The sequence below is a fragment of the Labeo rohita genome, unplaced genomic scaffold (genome assembly GCF_022985175.1).
Source record: "Labeo rohita strain BAU-BD-2019 unplaced genomic scaffold, IGBB_LRoh.1.0 scaffold_75, whole genome shotgun sequence".
NCBI classification, from domain to species: domain Eukaryota; kingdom Metazoa; phylum Chordata; class Actinopteri; order Cypriniformes; family Cyprinidae; genus Labeo; species Labeo rohita.
This window is the reverse complement of record NW_026129689.1, coordinates 612,539-639,613: the sequence shown is the minus strand read 5'-3', so window position 1 is coordinate 639,613 and position 27,075 is coordinate 612,539. Positions and strand designations below refer to the sequence as shown.

At 29.4% G+C, this 27,075-nt stretch overlaps 1 protein-coding gene across 1 annotated transcript in view; it reads left to right on the top strand.

The window, feature by feature from the left end:
• ptprma (protein tyrosine phosphatase receptor type Ma) overlaps window positions 1-27,075 on the top strand; it is a 298,397-nt gene that overhangs the window by 154,579 nt on the left and 116,743 nt on the right. The window contains 4 exon segments of the mRNA XM_051104590.1: window positions 5,056-5,364; window positions 7,138-7,247; window positions 16,718-16,919; window positions 17,021-17,123. Coding sequence (XP_050960547.1) covers window positions 5,056-5,364; window positions 7,138-7,247; window positions 16,718-16,919; window positions 17,021-17,123 — 724 coding nt within the window.

The window sequence follows — 27,075 nt, the reverse complement described above, 5'->3', positions numbered from 1 at the left end:
GATTGTTCTGGCGAATGCTTTCGTCCGTAATCGCGCTCCGAAGGAAACGGGCCGCTCGCCACAGGAAACGCTTTTATTGTGTGTTGAAATTAAAAGCGTTTGACTGTCAGACCTGAAACTGCTGAAGAACGTGATGGAGACGCGGCTTTGATGCTCGAGTTTGACGAAATAAAGCTGATCAAAATGAATTCAAATACTAATATATTATTTTACATTTTAGATTTTACATTTATTTGTAAAGATTTTGAATTCTAAATGTAACCACTTGAACTGTACTTAAGTACTTTTTTCGTTACAAATAAAAATAAATTGTAAATAATCGAAATAAATTATGTGCAGAAATATATTGCATTATATATTATATATTTATAATATTTTTTAAAATAATATATACTCATTAAACATTATATATACATTATATTTATATATTTATAATTATATTATATTATATTATATATTATTAAATAATTTCAAAAAATTCATATTTGTTGTTTTTATATCATTATATTATATAATATTATATTATTTTTTATTAATAATTTTTTTAATTAGTTAGAATTTTAATGTTTTCATTTTAATTTTAGTTACAATGTTAGTAATTGTTTGTGTTTTTGTCATTTTTATTGTTTTTATTTATTTATTTATTTACAATATATGTCTATATTTTTAACATACATATATTTTTCTACATACAAGTAGATACGAATCCTATTTGGTATAATCTTATTTTTAATAAATTTTTTTTATTAGTTTGTATTTTAATGTTTTAATGTTTTCTGTTTTCATTTGAGTAAAAATTTTGATTATTTTTGTCATTTGTATTGTTTTTATTTATTTTTTATGTCTACATAGTTTTTATACATTTTTATTTCAGTTTTTGTTATTTTTAGTGCGTCATGTCAAACTAAATGAAATGTTTGGGTTTTTATATTATATTATATATTATTTCAATAAATTAAATAACATACTAGTGGATACAAATATTACTTTTGTATAATCAATTTTTATTTTAATATTTGCTATTTTTATTTTAATATTAGTTAAAATGTTTTTTTTTTGTGATTTTTATTGTTTTTTAAAAAATTTTACTGTATATATCTACGTAGTTTTTATAGATTTTATTTCAGTTTTAGTCATTTTTAGTGCATCATGTCAAACTAAATGCAAATAAGAAATGTTTTATAATTATATTATATTATATTATTTAATCAATTATTTTATTTGAAGTAAAAAAAATCCTTGTTTTCGTTTTAGTTAATCATTATAACCCTGTTTTTTTTTTGAATTATTATTTATAAGAAAAAATAATGAGGATACAGACAACTGCTCCCTACTCTCTTCATTTTTACTCTAATAAATATTTCACATTACGTTTGATGTGACGCACCTGTTCATCTTCAGTGCGTCGATGACAGAAACGAGCGTCCGTGAGTCCAAGGATGATTCACTTCACCGCCATTGTCTGAATCAAACCGCTCGACGACTGAGAAACTCATTTGATTGATTCGATCATCACGAGTGTTTTGCCCAAAAGCGTCTCATTTCTCCAGGGATTCGAGCTGCTTTTAATGGAATCTGTCATTTAAGGCTTCGTGCGATACGTCACGTTATAGTGCCTGTTATCTCAAGCTTGTTAAAGATGAACCGCAATCTGTTTCCTTCAGAAAAATGGATGTCAGTTGGTCTTTAACGAGCCGTTTTTACAGGAGCCCCCGAATGCCGTAGACGAGCGGCGTCTCATTAGCGCGGACGCGTTTAACACGCCGTCTTTGTCTTGTTAAGAGTGCGTTTGAGTGAGAAGTAATTGAGAGGCTCCACAAAGAGCTTCATTTGAGGCGAGCGGCCCGTTTGAATGATTAATGCGTCCCGTCTCGGCCGCGGCCTCCAGTCTGTTCGACTCTCACCTCCGGTGTTTCTTACAAGCCGCTGATTAAAAGGTGTTTCCAGAGCCGTGTTTTAATCTGCGGCCACACACGCGCCGAATAAAGATCAGCCTTCGCTTCACTCTCACAGACTGCGCTCGGCTCCGTGCCGTCAGAAAACAGGCCTTTGGGAACCAAACGCACGGATGATCCCGCGTTTAGTGTCCGGAAACTCAAGATGACGGGCTTTCTGAGGGTCTTAGGAGGACTTCATTTACCCATGCACAATTTAATGTCTTAAAAAGGTCTTAATTCGCAGCAGAAAAAGTCTTACATTTATAAAGTTGTGGCTTTAAATGTTGCATGAACTGCAAAAAATTCTTCAGTGTTTTTGTCCTGTTTTTGTCTTAAATATCTAAACATCTTTTAAATCAAGATACATTTCCTGGAGATGCAAAATGAAGACATGAAGTCTTGTTTTCTGAGAAATTGAACAAAATAGTTCGTTATCTGTCAGCCGGGTATAAAAACTTGTTTTTCCTTTAAATTATGTAGATTTTTAAGATATTTAACAGAGCAACCTCTGTTGCTTTTCTGACATTTTTGACCAAAACATTTCACATTGCTTATTTGTTTTTTTTGTTTTTTTTTTTGAATGTTTTACTTCATCAGAATGGTATAAAACTTGGTAAATGTTTGCCACTTGCTATGTGAATAAAATAAAATAAAATAAAATAAAATAAAATAAAATAAAATAAAATAAAACAATTTCAGAAATCATGGACAAAATGGTTAAATGGTCCTGAAAAAATAATAGTCATATTTGTTCTCCTTGCAGTCAAAAATGACCTTATTGTAAACAAATTAAAAATGAATTTCACACAATTTCAGATTTAAAACTTCGTTTTAAAATACAGTATGTTTTTGAAAATACATATTTTATGTAAAATTTCAAAATAAAATTTTTGTGCATTTTTTTTTCTTAATAACAAACTTAAACTACTTTCAAATTTTTTATTAATTTTTTTTTTTTTTTTTTTACTTTAAATTTGTTTATTTTTTATCGGAATGGTATGAAACTTGTTAAATGTTTTGCCACTTGCTATGTGAATAAAATAAAATAAAACAAAATAAAATAAAATAAAATAAAATATTTTAAATATAAAAAAAAAAATAAAAATCTTGGACAAAATGGTTAAATGGTCCTAAAAAAAAGTCACATTTGTTCTCCTCACGGTCAAAAATGACTGCATTGACGACAAATTGAAAACGAATTTCACACAACATGTTTAGATTTATTTTCTCAAAGTTTTAAAATACAATTTTTACAATTGTTACAATTGACAAATTTGTTACAATTAAAAATTCATGTAAAATTTGAAAAAATAATTTTTGTGCATTACTTATTATTTTTTTTATTTTTATTATTTTAAACTAACTTCGTTTTGATACATTTTGCGTAAAACAAGACTTATCATTTAAGTCATTTTGCTTCTTAAATAAATGTAACTTGATTTAATAATTTTTAGACATTTGCGTTGGAAAATAAGACAAATGCTGAGAAAGGATTTTTTTTTTGTTTGTTTGCAATGTAGTACATTAAAAATTATTTTCAATATTCTAGTGTTTAAAAGTAGAAATGTTTATTTATTTATTAATTTTTTCATTCATTCATTTTTTTTTATTATTAATTTAAAAAATAGACCACAATGTGTTCCTTTTAATTTATTCTGTACATTTTCTTTACTTGGTCTTAAAAAGGTTTTTAAAAACTCTTAAGTTTGGCTTCCTAAACCCTGCAGAAACCCTGCTATAATAGTTTTTTATTCCGTCGGTGTGTTTCGGTTGCTCAGGTCTTTGTAAAAACAATTTTGAAGTGGGGACGGAGCAGGTTAAGCTTCCCGGTTCCTCATCAGGAGCGTCAGATTGCCTGTCCGGGGCTCCGGATCGCCGCCGTAATGCCAGCGAATGTGTGTGAAACGCTGAATTGCACTGAAATGCTGCTCAGATTGAACCCAGAATGGAAATTGATCGTGTTACGGAGCCGCTGCTCCTGAGGGAGTCGAGGAACAGAGCTTTCATTAAAGAAGAAGCCGGTCTGGAACGCTGCTTTGGTCTGGAGAAACTTCACAAAGTCCAGAAAGACGTCACATCAGCACAAATGGATTTACATGTGCTTTCCTGATAGAAAACACTGTTGTTGTCTGTAAATAAGTCTTTATTTGCTATAGAACAATTGCCGTATTAAAAAATTGTAATAATTGAAAATACAACATTTTAATTCATAAAATTAAATTAAATTAAATTAAATTAAATTAATAAATAAATACAAAATTATAAATGAATGAATGAATACATAAATTAATAAATAAATAAATAAAAAAATTATAAATAAATAAATAAATAAATATTTCTGCTTTAAAAAAAACAAGTATATGAAAATAACTTTTACTGTACTATATAGCAAAAAAATAATAATAATAAAAAATAAAAAATAAAAAAGTTCTTCCTTAGTATTTTTGTTTTGTTTTTCAGTGCAAACATTTTTCAGTGCAAACATTTATATAAAAATAACTAAAAAAAAAAAAAAATCATGACAAATAAACACATTATACCCCCGAATAAACAAAGTAAATAAATAAACAAAGTAAAAAAAAGTGCATCAAGAGAAATGGTACCTCGGAAACTAGCTAAAATAAATTGTATAATTTTTTTTTAAAATGTATAATTTTATTTGATTTCATTTAACATTTTAGGTAAAAAAAAAAAAAAATAAATAAATAATAAAAAAAAATATATATATATATATATATATATATATATTTTTTTTTTTTTTTTTTAATAGTTTTAGTTAACTGTAATAACTGGCAGAGATTGTACAGACACATTTACACTAAATACAGCTGATAAAATAGTGGTCATGTATTTGATATTGCAGGTTTTTATGCTTTTACAATGCATATTTTTCCTGTGTTGTTCAGATGTGAGGCCCTCAAACGCTCAATATTATAGAAATAAATATATTTTTGTTCTTATTTTAACTTTGATTTTGGTTGTACTTACCTGGTACAAAATGGACATCTCAATTATAATGCCATTAAACTTAAAATGCAACTGGTAAAACATTGTTTTTCTTGCATTTGAAGTCTTTAATGCTTTAATTAACCCCACTGCATGTTCTCCTGTGTTTCAGATCCCATGCACGGCCCTCGGCGGCTGCAGGTGGTGGACATCAAATCCAAGCAGTTCACGATTCGCTGGGAGCCGTTCGGATACAACGTGACCCGCTGCTACAGCTACAATCTGACGGTGCAGTACCGCTACACGGCCAACGGCAAAGAGGAGACGCGCGAAGAGACCTGCTACGACATCCTGACCGCGTCGCCGCAGCACACCATCCGCAACCTGCCGCCGTACACCAACGTCAGCATCAAACTGCTGCTGCGCAACCGCGAGGGAGTCAAAGAGAGCGAAGAGCTCGACGTGCTGACCGACGAGGACGGTCAGTCATTAACATTCGTCCTAATATATATACATATATATATATACACATACAAATATATATGTACACACACACATATATATATATATATATATATAAAATAAATATATATATTATATATATATATATATTATTATTATTTTATTTATTTTGTTTTACTGCTATTTTTAGGATTTTGCTGCAGTGTCAGACATAACAGAAATTACTCCTGAAAACATTAATTTTAATATTATAGTAAGATTTACATTTTGTACAGCTAAATCCTAAAAAAAAAACAACAAAATATTTTTTTTCATATATGATTCAAATTTCATTTATAAATTCTCTTGAAAAAACAAAAACATTTATATAATTGTTACATTAAGAGCCCATTTGATAAATATTGACATTTTCAATAAAACGTTTTATTAAAAAAAAAGTTATAATAATAATAAACATATATATAAACATATATATTTATTTATTTCATATTTTTATGATTTGCTGTATCATTATTAACATTGCGGACATTATTATTTATTTAAAAAATTGTAGTTTTGGTATTTTTATGATTTGGCTGCAGGCATAAATCAAGTTTAATTTATACATTTTCTTGCCAAAAAAATATTATATTTATTTATTTCTTTATTTCTTTATTATTTTACTGGTATTTTTATGATTTTGCTGCAGTGTCAGACATAACAAAAATTACTCCTGAAAACAAATACGTTCATTTTAAATTAAGATTTAGATTTAGTACAGCTAAATCATTTAAAATTATTATTATTATTGGTATTTTTATGATTTGGCTCCAGACATAATTCAAGTTTAGTTTATACATTTCTTGCAAAAAATAAAAATCTTAACAATAAAAAAATATTAAGAGTCTATAATAAACACTGACATTTTTTATATACATTTTTATGTTGAAAAAAACATTTTGTTGGTATGTTTTGGCTGTAACATCATATAAGATTCAAGTTTAATTTAGAAATTTTGTTGCGAAAACTAAAAATAAATATTAACAACAAACAACAAAGACATTTATCTAAATAAGATATACTATATATGTTTAAATAAATAATTTATATATTTTTGCTGTATATATATATATATTATATAATTATTTTTATGATTCAATTATGGCAAAACAACAAAAAATCTTAACAACACAAAATTTTCATCTTAATGTTATATTTAATAGTATAATTAACATTGACATTATTATAAAACGTTGTATTTAAAAATAAAAAAGGTTTTATGTTTTGGTTTCAGCCTCAGACATAATTTTCTTGTTCTTCATTTTCTTTTCAAAATTTGTTTTTAATAAAACCACCTGAAAACAAGGTTTTTTTTATCAGGAATGAGGTCATTTGTGTTGAACTTAATTCCATTTGCATTCATAAACGGCTTCAGTTCTTGTTGGTGTCAAGTTTGGGTGTTAAGTGCGTGTTATTTTTCCCAGACAATGGCGTCCATTTAAACAGCATGTTTTATGAAGAACGTTTCTAAACATAACAATCCTGCTGTCAAGGCTGAAGGAGGAACCTCCGGAGATGTTCAGAGGTCAAGGAACCGCATGCAGGCCTTGGGTCGCTTCCATATTCCTTTTGTCTGATCGGATGAATAATCCGTCTCATGCTTGGAGGCCGTTCGTTTTAGCATTACATATTGAATACAAGAGAATATTGATTTAAAACACATCAGTGTCTCCTCGGAGCGATACGGGTTTGATCAGCAGACTCTGATCAGGTAGTCTTTTGTTCAGTTCCTGCCTTTTCTCCTGTTTTCCAGTTCCCGGCGCCGTCCCGCAGGAGTCCATCCAAGGAAGCACGTACGAGGAGAAGATCGCCCTCAGATGGAGAGAACCGCTCCAGACGTACGGCATAATCAAGCAGTACGAAGTGAGTCCCGATTCCTTCAACCTTCAGCGTTCGTCTTCGCCTCGCAGCCATATTTCATTCACTACACTCTCTTAATTGACTAATAAATCTAAACTAATAACCTTTAGATCTGAAGGAACGCGCATGTTAACACAATCTGTCAGCAGCCGGCGCTTTACGGTGGAGTTAAACGCCGTTCGGGTCAGCGGCGCCGAGAGATTCCGTTACAAAAGAGACACTGCAACAATTACAGCCTCGTACAGGAAAATGAGCTTAAACGGAGACCAAATGCACAGCTGTTTCCCCAGAGAAAAAAGACTGCAGTAATATTAAGTTAGGAAAATAGGAATATTTGTGAATGTTTAAAACATCTAGTTTTTTAAATGTTTTAGAAACTTTTTTTTTCTTGTGAATGAAACATTACAACATTCCAATCATTCCATTAGATGGAAACGTTGTAAATGATACTTTGTTACTGAAAGTAACATTCATGTAACATTTTTTAAATGTTGCTACTTGGTTCAGAGAACATTCAAAAGTAACATTCCATAATGTTTGCAAATTGATACAAAATGAAAAAACTGGACATTTTGAACATTCAAGGAACAATTTTTATTTATTTGAAAAAAGAGCCACAATTTCAGCCTCCTGCAGGAAAGAAATGAGACGGAAATGAGTTTAAATGGAGACCAAATGCTCAGCTGTAAAATTAAGTTATGGAAATGTTATTTCTTAATGTTCAAAACATCTAGTTTTTTAAATGTTTCAGAAACGTTTTTTTTTCCCCTTGTGAATGAAATATTCCAACATTCCAAACGTTCCATTTCATGGAAACATTATGTGAATGATACTTTTAAATGTTCTCTGAACATTCCGTAACATTCATGTATCATTTTTTAAATGTTGCTACTTGTTTCACAATGTTCAGAGACCATTCAAAAGTAACATTCCATAATGTTTGCAAAATTATGTCAAATGTAAATTCTAAAACATTTAAAAAACTGGACATTTTGAACATTCACAGAACAATTTTTATTTATAAAAAAGAGCCACAATTGCAATGTTTGCAAAATGATACAATGAAATGTTCCGTTTACATTTGCATAACCAAAAAAGAAAATTCTAAAACAATTTGTATTTATTAAAAACAGCCACTGCAACAATTACAGCCTCTACCAGGAGAGAAATGAGACCAAATGCGTAATTGTTTCTCTATAGAAAAAGACAGCACTAATCTCACACCTAGACAACTAAAATATGTTCTAAGACTGTTTTGCAAACATTCCTATTAATGTATGAAAATGTTATTTCTGACTGTTCAAAACATCTAGTTTTTTTAAATGTTTCAGAAACATTTTTCTTGTGAATAAAACATTCCGACATGCCAAACATTCCATTCCATGCAAACATTATGTGAACGATACTTTGTTACTGAAAAGTAACACTCATGTAACATTTTTTTAAATGTTGCTACTTGTTTCAGAACGTTTAGAGAACATTCAAAAGTAACATTCTCATTATGTTTGCAAAATAATACAATGAAATGTTCCTTTTACGTTTGCGTGACCAAAAAAGTAAATTCTAAAACATTTAAAAAAACGGACATTTTGAACATTCACAGAACAATTTTTATTTCTAAAAAAGAGCCACAATTGCAGCCTCCTACAGGAAAGAAATGAGACAGAAATGCTCAGCTGTTGCTCCAGAGAATGTTTTGCAAACATTTCTATTAAGTTATGAAAATGTTATTTCTGAATTTTCATTTTTTTTTAAATGTTTCAGCAACTTTTTTCCTTGTGAATGAAACATTCCAACTTTCCAAACATTCCATCCATACAATCATTATTTGAATGTTACTTTGTTCCTGAACATAACATTCATGTAACATTTTTTAAATGTTGCTACTTGTTTCAGAACATTCAAAAGTAACTGTTTGCAGAATGATACAATGAAATTTTCTTTTAACATTTGTTTTAAGACTGTTTTGCAAACGTTCCTATTAAGTTATGAAAATGTTATTTCTGAATGTTCAAAAATATCTAGTTTTTAAAATGTTGCAGAAACATTTTTCTTGTGAATGACACATTCCGACATTCCAAACATTCCATTCCATGCAAACATGTGAACGATACTTTCTGTTACTGAACGTAACATTTTTTAAATGTTGCTACTTGTTTCAGAACGTTCAGAGAACATTCAAAAGTAACATTCTCATAATGTTTGTGAAATGATGCAATGAAATCAAACCAACCAAAATCAAAAAAGGTAAATTTAAAAAAAAAAAAAAAAAAAACATTTAGAAAACTGGACATTTTGAACATTCACAAAACAATTTTTATTTATTCATTTATTGTTATCTGGATGAGCTGCTCTCCTTACAGCTCTATATTCTGATTGGGTGACATCCAGTGACTCATGTGAGTCAGAATGGAGAAGTATCTGATACAGTATTCGTACATACCAGTATAAAGCCCGTGAAGTCTCCCGACGTGTGGATGCGCAAACGCTGAGCTGTTTCTCCGGCCGTCGCTCTTGTTTTCCTGTCGGAGGGGATTTTCATTGTTTCAGTGGCAGTAAAAGACTCTGGGATTTGCAGGGCACTGGAATAACAAACAGAAGCACATACCGCAGCGATGGGCTCACAGGAAGCTCACGCAGCAGGAATGTGGCAGGAGAAAACACGTTTCCTTTACGGGAAAAAACACCACATAAAATCAACACTGATTCAGGTTCCTGCTCTGATTGTGATGATATCTATATAATCGTTCATCTAAATGAGCTAAAGTAGCTTGTCGAATGACTCAGAAATGCATTGTATAATGAAAGTCAAATGGGTTGTGAGCTCTAAAGCTTCAGTCTGTACATTATCAAAGGAATAGTTCATCCAAAAACTGAAAATATGGTCATTCCTAGTTCACCCAAGATTAGGATAAGTTGGTTTCTTTATCATATTTGTAAAAATGTATTATTCCATCACTTGCTCACCAATGGACGTGAATGGGTGCCGTCAAAATGAGACCCCAACCGTGAGTCCATAATCCATAATATCGCTTCCTCTTGTGAAGAAGTCACATCAAAATCCAGCCACATATTTGTTTAAAGCTTTTATATTTTGTTTTGGCTTGTGCTGTGCAGATTTCTCTCCTGATTCAGACCAGACCACTTTTTCACTGGAGGAAGCGTTATTATGGATTATGGACTCAATGTATTTAAGTTAAAAATGTCAGCTTTTGTCTTCTCAAGATGTTAACTGATGGTGGTGTGGATTACTTGTGGATTATTGTGATGTTTTTATCAGCTGTTTGGACTCTCATTCTGACGGCACCCATTCACATCCATTGGTGAGCAAGTGATGGAATTTCTACAAATCTGATGAAGAAAACAATAACACATTTAACACGCATAATCCATAATAACGCTTCCTCCAGTGAAAAAGTGGTGTGGTCTGAATCAGGAGAGAAATCTGCACAGATCAAGCACTGATTACAAGCCAAAACAGTCCAAAATAGCTCTGAAAAAATACGTGGCTGGATTTTGATGTGACTTTTTCTCTGGAGGAAGCTTTATTATGGATTATGGACTCATATTTTAGTTAAAAACATCCTAATAAAGGATTTGTTTCTGCTTTTGGTTTCTCAAGATGTGAACTGATGGACTGGAGTGGTGTGGATTACTTGTGGGTTATTGTGTTGTTTTTATCAGCTGTTTGGACTCTTATTTCTGACGGCACCCATTCAGGATGCATTGGCAAGCAAGTAAAGAAACTTGCGTTTACAAAATGCACAAAACTAAAAGTTCTTTGCATTATGAGAGTGGAACGAACGTGTTGTTGTTTTTTTAATCAGATTGTAGAAATACATCATTCCATCGCTGTCTCACCAGTGAATGTGAATGGGTGCCATCAGAATGAGAGTCCAAACAGCTGATAAAAACATCACATTAATCCACACCACTCCAGTCCATCAGTTCACATCTTGAGAAGACAAAAGCTGAAACAAATCCTTCATTAAGACATTTTGAACTAAAATACATTGAGTCCATAATCCATAACACTTCCTCTTGTGAAAAAGTGGTCTGGTCTGAATCAGGAGAGAAATCTGCACACATCAAGCACTGTTTTACAAGCCAAAACAGCTCTAAACAAATATGTGGCTGGATTTTGATGTGACTTTTTCACTGGAGGAAGTGTTATTATGGATTATGGATTTGTATTTTAGTTAAAAACATCTTAATGTTTCAGCTTTTGTCTTCTCAAGATGTTCACTGATGGACTGGAGTGGTGTGGATTACTTGTGGATTATTGTGGTGTTTTTATCAGCTGTTTGGACTCTCATTCTGACGGCACCCATTCACATGCATTGGTGAGCGAGTGTTAGAATGACACATTTTTTCAAATTTTATGAAGAAACAAACTCATCCTAATCTGGGATGGCCTCAGAATAAGCACATTTACAGCTCATTTTCAGTTTTTGGATGAACTATGCCTTCAATACTGTAAAGACTAAAGCTTTAGAGCTCAAAACCCATTTGACTTCTATTATACAAAGCATTTCTGAGTCATTCAGCAAGCTGTTAAATTTAAGAGCAGGTTTACATTACTTGTGGATTATTGTGATGTTTTCATCAGCTGTTTGGACTCTCATTCTGACGGCACCCATTCAGAATGCATTAGCGAGCAAAGTAACAAACATGCATTTACAAAATGTACAACCCTCCAAGACTTAAAAGTGCTTTGCATTATGAGAGTGGAATGTGTTTTTGAAGCACACAGTATATTTTGGCTGTTCGGAGCCGCGTTACATTGTGTGCTCATTTTGTGATGATTTGAGAAGCGCGTGACTCATTCTGCGGCTGGAAAGTCGGAACAAAGCGGCGCTCAAAAGAGTCATTGTTGCAGAACTTCATTTGTGGAAATGCGACCAATTAAGCTGTCAGGTTCATGTTATGAAATTACATTCTGTCATCGCGCTCGGCTTTAAGGAAGTGTCAGGGCTGCGATCTGTGCCGTTCTCAAAGGGAAAAGGAGCAAACAAAAGCTTTCTGCCTCATTAGAGTCGCTCGACTTCCTGCGGGATCGCTCCTCCGTGGCATTTGAGGAGGCTCACGTGCGTTTGTGTGCCGGTACAGAGCGTTTCTGCGGGGTTGAAGGGATGCAGGTGTGCGTTCTGTCACACCGATGAGCTTTTGTTGCTGCGGTTGAGCCGCGGTGACGTGCGCCGCGGTAATTGCACAGACAGCGAGTCGCCCCAGTGCATTCTGGGTTAAGTGCATTGCTCTGAAACACAGTAATGATGGAGCAGGACTGTGATCACAATAAATGTCCTGATCTGGGGTCAGACCTCCATAACCTTTATGAATTGCATGTGTGTGTGTGTGTTTATTTGACTGCTGTCAGGTCTCTGCATCAGTTGACACAAAATCTGCTGTGTTTCGGTGGAACTGATTTAAAGAGGTTTTCAGTCATTTATATGACACAGATCCCCAAATATGATCATCCTCATGTAATCGGTGCTGTTATAGTATAATGATTTTTATTTTGTAGATTTTACATTCACATTGACATTTTTGTAATTTTGTTATGTTTATTGTTATTTATTTATTTTTACGTCTATGTAGTTTTTATACATTTTTATTTTTATTATTTTAGTTTTTCCCTTGGCAACTACCTAAAATAAAAATATGTTTTAGTTGAATTAGTTTTTATTTTTAGATTTTTCATTTTTTATTTTAAATCATTTTTGTAGTTGTAGATTTAAAAAAAAAAAATATATATATATATATATATATATTTTAATGTTATGATAAGCCTGACACAGCTATATATTTCATGCACAAAGACTCAATTCAGACAAATTTAAATTGGTATACTATACTGTAGGTGTATTATTTATTTCTTTAAATATAATTTTGTTATTGTTTGCTTGTTTATTTTAATTTAATTTTAATTATCAAATTATTTTAATGTATTTATTTATTTATTTAGTATTTATCAGATTATTTTAATATACTTTTTATTATTTATTTCAGATATAATTTGTATAGTTTATTTTAGTTTATTTTTATTTCTTTAAATATATTTATTAATTTGCTATATGTTTATTCATATTATTATTTGAGTGTAATTATTTATTTATATTATTTAAAATGTCTATATAGTTTTTATGCTTTTTTTTTCTGTTTTAGTTTTTTCCTTAGAAACTACCTGAAATAAAAAATATTTCAGTTTTAATTAGTTTAATTTTCCCTTTTTTTTCATTTTCATACCTTTTTTTTCACTAATGTTTTTTTTTTTTTTTTTTTTTTTTTACTGTACTGTTCGGTGTATTATCTATAAATTTATTATTTATCTTTACTTATTTATTGTAATATCATTTTATTAATAATCACATTATTACTTATACTTTTTATTATTTCTATATTTTAATATAATGTTATTGTTTATTTTTATAATTTTATTTGATTGTTTACTGTTATTTTATTTCTTTTAATATATTTATTTATTTACTATATGTTTTTTCATTTTATTATTTGAGTATATTTTTGTTATTTATTTATTTATTCACTTAAAATTTATTAACTTATTCACTTATTTAGAATAATAAATTTTAGTTAGGTTTAGTTAGTTTTTTACTGTACTCTTTGGTGTTATCTATCAATTTTTAATTTATTTAAATATAATTTTTATTCTTTACTTTTCGTACTTTTTATTTCTTTACTATTCGTATATTTTAATATATTATTAATAATCACAGTATTTTAATATACTTTTTATTATGTATTTATTTCAATATAATTTTTTTATTTTTATCATTTTATTTTATTCTTTAACAATTTTTAATTAGATTTATTTATTTCTGTATTTATTTTATTGTTTTTTTTATTATTATTAAACTCTGTTTTTCTTCTAAACTTTCCTTCTGGACCCCAGTTTAAAAACAAAAACTCCTGGCTCGACCAATAGCATGCATTTGGGGCGGAGCTGTCTGTTTTCCTGACCAATGGTAGTTAAGAGTTTGAAACATGCTTGAAAGTAGGCATTATTTTGCATTTCCATTTGGAACCACACAGAAACAACACAATTTACCCATAAACACACTAAATATCTTCAACAAAACACCTCTTAGTAGCTAAAATCATCATCAAATTAGCCAAAATACCAACTAAACAAACACACGTGTGAATGACGGTTGAATTTTGAGGACTTTTACTGCTTCGGCTTCCACGCAGCTCTTGCATTTACTGATTTAAGCTTTTAGAGAGAGAATAAACGGGATGTTTCATAAACGCAGTGTATTTGTGCAGCTCGTCCGGAATAAAGATCAGCCTGTAATTCTGGTGCAGCTCGCTTCCTCATTGCTGAGTAGTTTGTGCATTGTTATTTATCAGGAATATTCCCTGGGATTTGATATTCCGGCGCGGTTTTCCTGTGCGGATCAATGCGGCCGTCTATCCATCTACCTGTCTTAGACTAATAGCAAAGAGCCACTTGGTATTTCACAGCTGATGAGTCCAATCGCCGCTCCCTTTGTGGCCTTAAATTGGAGCGGGAATAGAGCGGTATCAGCCGCGGCACCCATTAGCAGCTGAATGATTTATTCAAATCAAGCCCCTCAGCTACTTTTCATTAAGTTATATTAGAAGCGCGGGGCGTCTCGCTCTCGTCTCGCCTCCCGCTCCGGCGCCGAGAGCACAAGAGAATGAAGGAGAACAAAAGCGAAGCTCCTCCATCATAATAAAAGATCATACGCCGAAACGCTTCCTCCTTATTTTACAGCCGCTTCCTGCACGAGCCGCTCTTATTGTAATTGCTCCGAATCTTGTGTTATTGCTTTCTGCTGCTCAAGAGAGAAGATCAAGACAAACACTTTATTTCTTTACATCAGAGATTCACAAATGGTTTTGTCAGCCCAACACACTGAACGTAAAATATTTACTTAAAGCCCACCTCAGATTTTAAGTTAATATTTAAATCATTTCATGAAACATTCATGTTTCCGCTTCTGTGATATCCATTAATGGTCACGTGACATGCAAGAAAATGGAGAAAATATATGTGTTTTTAGTAAGGGTTTGATTTTGACTTTGCAGCTGGACTTTAAAGTGAACTCAAACCTCTTTTTATTGGAATTAAATGTATTATTTTCTGTAAATAATAACAACAACAACAACAACAACATCAGCAATAATTATTTTAACTAATTATAAAATGTAAAACTTATATAAATTAGAAACATACAATATATTAGTACAGTATATTATTAGTAAGGGTTTTATTTTGACTTTGCAGCTGTACTTTAATAATAATAACAACAACAACAATAATACATTTATTAATAATAATAATAATAATAGTAAAATATTTATTTTAATGAATTATAATGAAATATATTACTATTGTAAACTACAATTGTACTTTAAAAAATGTAAATATATTATTATATTATTAGTAGTAAGAGTTTTATTTTGACTAAAGACTTTAAAGTAAACTCATACCTCTTTTTATTGGAATTAAATGTATTATTTTGTGTCCACATTACATTCACACTTGTGTTTTAGGAGCCCAATCAAGTTGAATAAATAATAATAATAATAATAATAATAAATAACTAAATAACTTATTATTTTAACTAATTAAAAAAAAAGAAATCTGAAATATATTGTAAATTACAATTGTACTGTAAAAAAGTACAATTAATGTAAAAAACAAATAATATATTATGTTATTATTATTATTAAATCAATATGTTATTTATTAAATTATTTGTATTTATATATTATTATTTTCATTGTTTTAACTCTTAGAAAAATGAAGAAAATATGACACTTGTAAATTACAATTGTACTGTAAAATAATTTTTTTTTTTTTTTTTATTCTACACTGTATGCTAATCATTATTTTTTTATTATAATTATTGATTTTATTGTTTTGTATTGTTTTATTGTTTTTAACTCTTATAAAAATGGAAATATATTATTATTTAAAAATATATTATTGTTAAAATGCATTATATTAAATAATTTTACACTACAAGTTACAATAGTAATATTTATTTTAATTATATTTTATTTGTATTATTATTTTAAATTATTGTTTTAACTTTTATAGAAATTAATGGCAATATATTACTGTATCAAATTACAGCTGTACTGTCAAATGAAATTAAATGATATTAATAATTTTATTTTACACTACACTATTACATTACTAATATTTGTGTCTTAAATAATTCACTTTCAACACCTGGAGCTTTTAATATTTCAAATCATCAAACTTTAATTTTGGCAGAATACCGGTGAAATTCTGTGCACAAAAATGTTAAAAATGTTCATTACTTTTTCATCATTCACATTAAGAAAATAAAGTTTTGATTGCATGCTGAGTGCTCATCATAATATGCAGTAGGTAGGTAGATTTTGGACCAATGGGATTGCACTGTGGGCGGAGCTTCCTCCATATGTGTTGAGTGTGTTGTTCTGTTGTGTGTCTGCAGATCTACTATAAGGCCGTCAGCTCCTTCGACCCCGAGTTCAACCTGTCCAATCAGAGCGGGAAGGTGCTGAAGTTCAGTAACGAGACGTCGCACGTCTTCACGAGTCTGTATCCCGGATCCACGTACTCCTTCACCATCAGAGCCAGCACGGTCAAAGGATACGGGCCGCCCGCCATCACGCAATTCACAACCAAGATCTCACGTAAGAGCTGTGCCAGCCACGTTTCACTGCAGTGTGTGTGTGTGTGTGTGTGTGTGTGTGTGTGTCTGCTGTACTCATATGTCACCTGTCAATCACAACAGCGCCGCGTATGCCGGGATACGAGCAGGAGACGCCGCTGAATCAGACCGACAGCACAGTCACGGTCCTGCTGAAACCGGCCCAGAGCAGAGGAGCGCCCGTCAGGTGCGTCATCACTCACACACACCTGCTCTATAGAGTGTGTGTAGAGTCACTCACGTCAGCATCATTATGATACAAGCTGTTATGGAAGCAGAACTGTTTGCTTTATATAAAAAAAAAAAAAGGTAAACAAATGACAACATACACTGGCCTGAATCAAACTATTTATTTATTTATTTATTTATTTATTTATTTTCATCATCAAGTTATGGAACACTGTTTGCTTTATATAAAAGTCAATATCTTAAAAAAAGTAAACAAATAACAAACACTGGCCTGAATCAAACTATTTATTTATTTATTCATTTAAAAACCTTCAATATATATTAAAAAAAGTTAAAAATAAATAAATAACAACATGATCTGGCCTGTATGTATTTTCATCATCATGTTATGGAAACAACACAAACAAAAATGTTTGCTTTATATAAAAAGGCTTCAATATCTTTAAAAAAACGGAATAAATAACAACATAAACTGGCCTGAATCAAACTATTTATTAATTAATAACGTTTTATTTTATTATTTTTTATATTTGTTTTTTAATTATTTAAAAAACTTCAATATATTTAAAAAATTAAAAAAAAAAAAAAAATTAAATAACTAAATAAATAACAAGATGAACTGGGCTGAATCAAACTATTTAATTATTTATTTATTTATTTTTATTTATTTATTTATTTTTTCATTATCATGTTATGGAAACAGCACTGTTTGCTTTATATAAAAAGGCTAAATAAATAACAACATAGACTGGCCTGAATCAAACTATTTATTTATTTATTTATTTATTTAATCATGTTTTATTGTACTGAGAATCATTTGTAAATATAATGTAAATTGTTTTAAAGTACAGTTGTATTGCAATAATAAAGTATTTTTGTCTTATAAATTAATAATAATAATAATAATAAAAACAAAAAAACAATAATATAAATGATAATAATTTTAGTCATCATTAATATACTTTTTTTTGTTAATATTTTAAATGAAAGTTTATCCGTTTTTATATTCTTACTTTAATTATAGTTAGTTAAAGTTTTAGTTATTTTGTTGTGTTTTTATCATTTTTATTTTTACATCTCTGTCCAATTTTAGTTAAAGTTTCAGTTTTCGTTTTTAGTTTATTTCGTTTTAGGTTAGTACTAAAATAAGTTTATTTTAATATTTTACTGCATTTATTGCATATATTTATATGCATATTTGCTATTTTTGTATGCATATGTTGTTTTTTTATACATGTAGTTTTATAAAATGTTTATTTTTATATTTTATTTTAAATATTATTTATTTTATGTAAATTATTATTATTATTATTATTATATTTAATTTTTTGTACAAATTTACTTAATAATAATAACACTGGTTATATTACAATAGTAATACATTTAAATAATAATAAAAACAAAGATTGTTGTTAATAATAATAATAATAATAATTCTCTTATTTTATGTAAATTCTAAAATAATAAGAAAATGCTTTGACCATTGTCAAAAGTAATGAACTTTGATATACTGTCTGTTTTACAAATCATATTAATAATAATAAACTAATAATACTGATATATAACTCTCCTCAAAGCTCAGCGAATACGGTCAAAGGTGGATGAAGTGAGACTGCGTTAATGTGTTTGTTTGTGCGTTTGCTCTTCTCGTCTTTTGAAGATAAGAACAAAGCGTGTCTCCGTCTCACGCTGAAAACATCACGTCTCGTCCCGGTTTCTTTGGCTCAGAATCCCGCGGCGTTAGATTGCGGTCAAGCGCTCTTTTTGCCCGCCGTTTGATTCCTGGCGGATGCAGACGCGGGCGATTCCTCTCACGTCTGACTGATTCTCAGCAGCTCTTCACGTGTGATGGTGATGTCTGCGGGTTCTTCATTATTCAGCAGACGGTTGCGGTCGAGGGTCGCGTGTAATGCAACCTGGGCGGCGCAGAAAGTGAGGGTAAAAGCCTCTGCGGAATAAACGCATGTAAATCTGAGTGTTATTGAAAACACTCCACATACAGACAATGTGATATCACATCACCTCATGATCTTTACCTATTACGGCATTCGTCGCTCGCAGCCAATCTAATGCTAAAACGGGTCTGAAAGTGCTTTGGCGGATCAGCCTGAAGCTGCTTCTAAAAGCCTTTATTAAGAGTCACAGAAATCTGGAAGCGGTCGAGACGGCAGCGGGACAGCAGGGTTATGATGACTTTACCAAACCAGATCTTACAGTACAACTTTCTATAAAGGTTATAGAAATGTTAGAACGTTAAAATGTACTTATAACCTTACTAACATTTGATATGCATTGTCATAATGTTGAGAGAAATCATCATGGTGTTATTTGTACTTGAACGTTCTCAGAAACGTTTCTCTGTAACAGTTAAGTAACGTTTTAATCACAAACTGTAAATGTTCTTGTAATGTTACATTTTAATTGTTACATTATGATAAAATAATGTTAGTCGAATGCTTTAGGAAATGTTTTTGTTACATTTAAATAACGTCTAATCATAACAAGAAAAGTGGACATTATAATAAATAAATGTATTAAGAATAAAAATAAATAAATAAATAAATAAATAAATGTTTAAACAATGTTAGATTTTGGGTGAGATTAAAGTTAGTAGAATGTTATTTAGTAATCTCTAAATAATGTTACAATTGCAACATTTTGCAACATTTTAACATTTTAAAAACATTTCAAAACATTAAATTTTTTTAGCTGGTTAGTTGTATGTTTTAGACAAGAAAATGTTCATATGAGCTGGTTGGAAAAGTTTTTCTTTTCTTTCTTTCTTTCTTTTTTTTTTTGAGAAAATCTCTGTTAGATGAGAATAAACAGAATGAGCAGAACTCTGGCTAACTAGTAACCCGGTTTAGTCATTTATGTGACATTGAATAATTTGTTCTATGATCAAAACAAGATTTTTATGGTTAACTTTAACTAAAATAATTTAAAAAAATACTTAAAACAAACCAAAACTGAAAAAACAAAACAAAACAAAAAACAAAACAAAACAAAACAAAAATATTATTATTATTATTAATTTATTACACATTATGATGTAATTGTAATTATATTTTTATTTTATTAAATGTTGCCAAAGCAACATTTCTTATTTTCATTTTGTTGTACTTGCTGTCCTAATTAAAGCTAAAACTTAACAACAAACTTAAAAAAAAAAAAAAAATATATATATATATATATATATATATATATATATATATATATATATATATATATATAAAATATAAAATAATACTAGACCAAAATCTATATTGTATATATTTATATATTTATGTATAAATATGGTTATTTTTGCTGAAAATTCAACAAAAAATATAGTAATTATATAAATAATTTTTATATTGTTTTGTAGTGCAAATTCTTAAACATTTAATTGAAATGCATAATGACAGCATATTAAAACTTGTTTTCTAAGAAATAATATTGCATATTATTTTATACAAATTGACTATATTACTTTATTATATTATATTATTATATTACTCCAATTTCCCAACTGATTTTTAAAAATAATATTTTTATTTGAATTATTTTATTTGTATATTTTTCATTAATTTTAGTTAGTTTCGTTTTAGTTTTGTTGTTTTTTGTCATTTTTTTGTATTAGTTTTTACTACACATTTTTATTAGTTTTTTTGTATAAATGTTGTTTTATTAATTTTATTAATTCTTGTTTTATTTTTTAGCTTTAAATAATTAATAAAAAAAAAAACTTTAACTAAAATTAACATTTTAATTAAAACTATTATTTAAAAAACAATCATAGATGTTGAAATAGCAGTGGGTCAGAAGTAAATAGATGCTGTTGAATGTCTCAAGTCTGTGCTGTAGTGAGGAAGACTTCATCCGCTCTTCTTCATCCTTGAATGGTGCTGAATGATGCATGAGTAAAGCACACTGGTGTTTTTGCACTTCTGACTTTACGGTGAAATATTCAGACGCCGTTCTTGTCCGAGGGCGTTTTAATGGAGGTGGACAGACGGGTGACAAAAGATGCCGTTCGAAACGTCTCGCGAAACGCTTTCGGTCTGGAAACGCTTTGACTTTCAGAGCGTCTTCATGCAAGATTCAGAGCACAGGTGAGAAAGCGGCGAATCCCGCCTCATCCCGTCATCTTAATTAGCGCTGGCGGGTCTCGGTGAAACGCACGTCTCGTTAATGACGGCGTGAGGGTGGGTTTTGTTTAGCGGTGGTGAGCGTGATATCGCACGTTAAGAAGGGGATTTGGCTTTGGGTGCTTTAGAGCAGCGCTTGAATAACAGCCATGTCACGCTATTAACATCTGCGCTTCAGATGCTCATTTACACACTCAGACTGTCAGCGCTGCAGTCCTGAAATAAACAATAACTCAAATCAAATATTTTAAAAAATATAGAGATGTTTCTGTCAGCTAGTCGCCAAACTTGATGCACTAAAATAACTACAACGTAAGTAAAAATGAATGAAAATTAGATAGAAATATATTTAAAAATATAAAAAATGTACCTGAAATTAAAAATGGAAAATACAAATATATAAAAATTCATTAAAAATGATTAAAAAATAATAAAATAGCACTGGACCAAAATCAATATTGCAATATGATTATTTTTTGCTATAAATTAAATAAAAATTTAAATTTAAATTTAATAAATTTAATAAAATAACTAATTATAAGCCTGTCTTCAGTGCAAAATGTCTTGTTCTTCCTCAGTTATATTATATTATATTATAAAATTATATTTTGTATTTTATTTTTATATTGTTTTGTATTACAAAAAGTTTTTTGCAGTATAAATACATTTCATCGATATACAAAACAACAACTTATTAAAGCTTGTTTTCTGAGAAATAGTATTACATATTATTTTATTATATTTTTTTATAAAGTAAAATACCTATTACTGTAATTACTCCACATTTTATTGAAGTACTATTTTAGTAATTATTATAATTATGTTATTACTTTTATTTTTGTGAATTCTTTAAAACTAATTTGTACTTTTATTTATAAATTATTTTTATTAAATCCTTTACATTTTACACTAAACACTATAATGGAAAAAAAAATTTTTTTATTTTATTTTATTTTATTTTTAGCATTATTCAAATTGAAAATATGTGTGACTTTACGCTCACAACAATTTTTCAGTGAGCACTAAAAAGTATTTTTAAAAAATTAATTAAAAATTGCATTTTACCCCAATTCTCATTACTAAAATTCAGTAAATAAACAAATAAATTATACTAATTACTGTAATGCAAAAAATACTTAATTTAATTGTATTTTTAGCATTATTCAAATTGAAAATGTGTGTGACTTTATGCTCACAGCAATTCTTCAGTGAGTACTAAAAAGTATTCAAAAAATAAATAAATAAAAATTGCATTTAACCCCAAATTCTCATTACTGAAATTAAATAAATAAATAAATTATCCTAATTACTGTAACACAAAAAAGATTGAATTGAATAATTTTTTTTTATCTTTTAGAATTATTCAAATTGAAAATATGCATGACTTTTTTTAACAACAATTTTTCAATGAATACTAAAAATTTTTTTTTTTTTTATTAAAATGATTAAAATTTGCATTTAACCTAAATTCTCATTACTGAAATAAACAAACAAACAAATAAATAAAAAATACATAAAAAATGTATGGAACATTATGGAGACAACTTTTTTTTAATGAGTACTAAAATTATATATTTTTAAAAATTATAATAAATTGCATTTTCCCCTAAATTCCCTATTAAATAAATAAATAAATATTATATTATATTATATTATATTACATATTTAAATTGAAAATGTGTGTGAGTTGATGCTCACACAGAGGTTTGAATGAATACTGCAGCGTCTGGTGTGTGAAGCTGTAGTGAGATCCGTGTGCCGTTATTCACCGTCAGCAGAGTGAAACACAATGTGTGTATGTTGCTGACAGAGATCGTGGGATGGAGACGGCGTTCAGGTGAAGCCGGGGGGAAATTAGAAAAGTGCCGAACAAAGTGGCGCAGCTGGATGAAAATAGAAACGTGTTTTTAAACGCTTTCGCATTCCTGCTCTGTTTTGGCAGAAATTGGTCACAGCTGGTTTGAGCCGAGGTGCTTTTATATGCGACGCGTGTAAACGTGAAAACACCGATGTGAGGTTAAACAGCATCTCCAGCAGCAGATGTTTCATCCTCATCGTGAATGCCATTCGATTGCTTTGAGAGAAAGTTCAATATGGGAAAACACTCATCTTAATGGAATGAGAGTGTGTTTGCGGTGTTTTCCTCCGCTTTTCAAGGCAGGAGAAGGTGTATGTGTGTGTGTGCGTGTATGTGTATATATATATATATATATATATACTATATATTGTGTTGTTATTACAATTGCAATTTAATTTAAATTATTATTATTCATTTATTAATTTTAATTAAAAAAATCTCATTTTACCTTAAATTCTCATTGCTGTGATGCAAAAAATAGTATTTTAAATCAATTTAATTTAATTTTTATTTTATTTTAAATTCGAAATGTGTGTTTATGCTCAGTGAGTACAAAAATGTATTTTTTAAAAATGATAAGACTTAAAATTTGACCCTAAATTCTCATTACTGTAATGCAATTTATTTTATTTTATTTTCTATTTTGTTAAATTGTAAATATACTGTAATTATTGCAGTTACAATTTAATTTAGATTATTTCTATTTTCTAATTAATTAATTAATTATTTTTTTAATTAATTTTTTAATTTAAAACAATAACATTTTACCCTAAATTCTCATTGCTGTAATGCAAAAATATTAATTTAATTTAATTTAATTTATTTTATTTTACTATTTTAATTTTAATTTTAAATTGGAAATGTGTGTGACTTTACGCTCAGTGAGTACAATATTTTTAAAAAATAAAATAAAAAAGTTTTTAAGAATGATATTACTTGTAAATATACTGTAATTAATGCAATTACAATTTTATTATTATTATTATTATTATTAATTTTTCTTATTTTCATTTTTATTTTAAAAAGCACATTTTACCAATTTAAATTATCATTCCCGTAATGCAAAAAATATTATTTTAATTAAATCAAATTTCAATTTGAATTTTTATTTATTTTAAATTGGAAATGTGTGTGACTTTATGCTCAGTGAGTACTAAAATATATATATATATATATATATATATATATATTTTTTTTTTTTTTTTTAAATAAAAGACTTAACATTTTACCCTACATTCTCATTACTGTAATGCAAAAAAACAAATTAATTTAATTTTATTTTATTTTAAATTGGAAAAGTGTGTGACTTTATGCTCAGTGAGTACAAAAAATTTATTTTTAAAAATGATAAAAGACTTAAAATTTTACCCTAAATTCTCAGTACTGTAATGCAAAAAAAAAAAATATTTTATATTATTTTATATTATAAATATACTGTAATTACTACAATTACAATTTTAGATTATTATTATTTAATTAATTTATTTATTTTTAGTTTTAAAAAGTATCACATTTCACCCTAAATTCTCATCACTGTAATGCATAAAAAATATTTTATTTTATTTTATTTTGTATCATTTAGAGAAAATATGTGTGACTTTATACTCGTCACATATATATGTGTGTGTGTGTGTGTTTGTTATTTTAAGCATTGTTTATGTTGAATATGTGTGTGGCTTCACGCTCACAGTTTTCCAAAGAGCATCACGGCATCTATTTTGGCAGAAATCAGTCACAGCTGCTTTGCCTTTTCTATCTGATGCGTGAAAACGTGAAAACACGAGCGCGAGATTAAACGGCATCTCGAACAGCAGATGTTTCACGCCGATCACAAATGCGATTGGATCGCTTTGAGCGAGCGCTCGTCAGGAGCGCGTAGGCCCGGACTGAATGCGAGCGCGCGTTCTCCGTGTTTTCTGGCGTCTCGGGCTATTCACGGCAGATGAGATGTGTTCTGATGTCTGGCAGGACGACACACGTCTGGCACAAAGCGGCGGCCGGCGTAAGGGGATCAGCGTTAACGTTTGTCAGTTTCGCCGGCGTTTGCGCCCCCGCAGGAACCCGCGGCCGTTTGCGCTGTTTTTCTTGTGAAACGCTCCTCCGGCGTTCAGTTTTTCCGCTGTGAAAGCAGCCGCTCTCCTCTATTTGTGGAGACAATGGCTCCTGCGCCGTCGTCCCCCGGGGCGCCGTGTTTCTGCCTCTGCTCTTTTCTCCGTTTTTCCGCTGCTATTGTTTCTTCAGGAGGGTTCGCTCTCCGTCGGCCTCTCGGGAGGCTCTCGCGTATCTCGCCGCATCGCTGATGATGACAGAAAGACGCTTTTATTATTGCACGGATCATATGCTAAGAAATCTTTATCCTCTTTTGATTTCCCCAGGTCCTCTTAAAGAGAGGAAGAAGCTGCTTTTACGGCCCCCGTTGTCATTTTATGATCGTTTCTGTTGTTTTATGCTATTTTGTTGCAAGTTGGTTTTTATTAACTTCTCACTTTTTTGGTTTTTGGTGAAGCTCAACTTCAAATCATATTTCACCACATTCATTTTATACATTGAAGTTCTTTTTGTTATTTTATATAAAGACGTATTTAATCTGAACATTTATGCTCACCACATTTTTCCAATGAGTACTTAATTTTTTAAATAAAAAATTTATTTTTTTTTAAAAATCTAATTTTACCCAAAATTCTCATCACTGTAATACAAAAAGATTTATTTATTTATTTATTTATTGTAGTTTTTTAAAATGTGTTTACATTTTTACAGTAAGTAAAAATCTCATAGTAGTTAAATCTCATTTAATGAAAATGTTTAAATGTTTAAAAAAATCTAATTTTACCCAAAATTTTCATTGGTGCAATACAAAAAGATTATTTATTTATTTAAAGTACTTTTTTAAAAATGTGTTAGTTAATGCTCACAGCATTTATTTCTGTGAGTACTTTATATTTATTTATTTTTTAAAATCTAATTTTACCCAAAATTCTCATTACTGTAATAAAAAAAGATTTATTTGTTTATTTATTTATTTAAAGTTTTTTTTTTTTTTTTTTAAATGTATTAGTTTATGTCCACAGCATTTTTACAAGTTTTTTTTTATTAAAAAACATATATAAAAAAATAATTTTAGCCAAAGTTTTCATTACTGTAATGCAAAAAATATTATTTATTTATTTATTTTAATTATTTTGAGTGTTAGTTTATGCTCACAACATTTTTACAGTGACTTTTTTTTTTTTTTTAAAAAACTATTTTATTTATTATTATTATTATTATTAAAATTGAAAATGTTTGTGGCTTTATGCTCATACCAGGTTTCCATTGAGCACTTTTTTTTACATAAATTATTTTTATTAAAAAGTCTAACTCTGTTCACCACAAATTCTCTTTACTGTAATGCATTTTTGTATTTTTTAAATTTAAAATGTGTATGATTTTGTTCACAGCAATTATTGAGTGACTATTTTTTTATTTAAAATATTATTAATTATTATTAATGTTCTATTAATTTATATAAAATGTTCCCTCGAATGTTTACTCGAATGTAAAAAAAAAAAAAAAAAAAAAAAAAAAAAAAATTAAATTGAAAATGTGTTCATCCCATTTTAACTAGTTTAAATAGCTTTTTTAAAATAATTATTTAGTTACTATAATGCAAAAAAGTGTATTTCAATGTATTATTTAAATATTTTATTATTTTATGAGTTGAAAATGTGATGAAAAGCACTGTTCTAGCAGTAGTAATCCATGGCTTTGTGTTTTCCATTATGGGAGCTGCTGTCCTCCAGAATCCCACACTGATCCTCAGCAGGTGTAAATCTGTGGCAGCTTTATGAAAGAGGGAATAAATCAGGGATCTTAGAGATGCTCTTAAATCTGCTGAACACAAGCGGCTGATCAATACGTCCAGCGCTCGGCCTTAACTTCACATATATCACATTAACGCTGAAGTATGAATCGCCAGAACC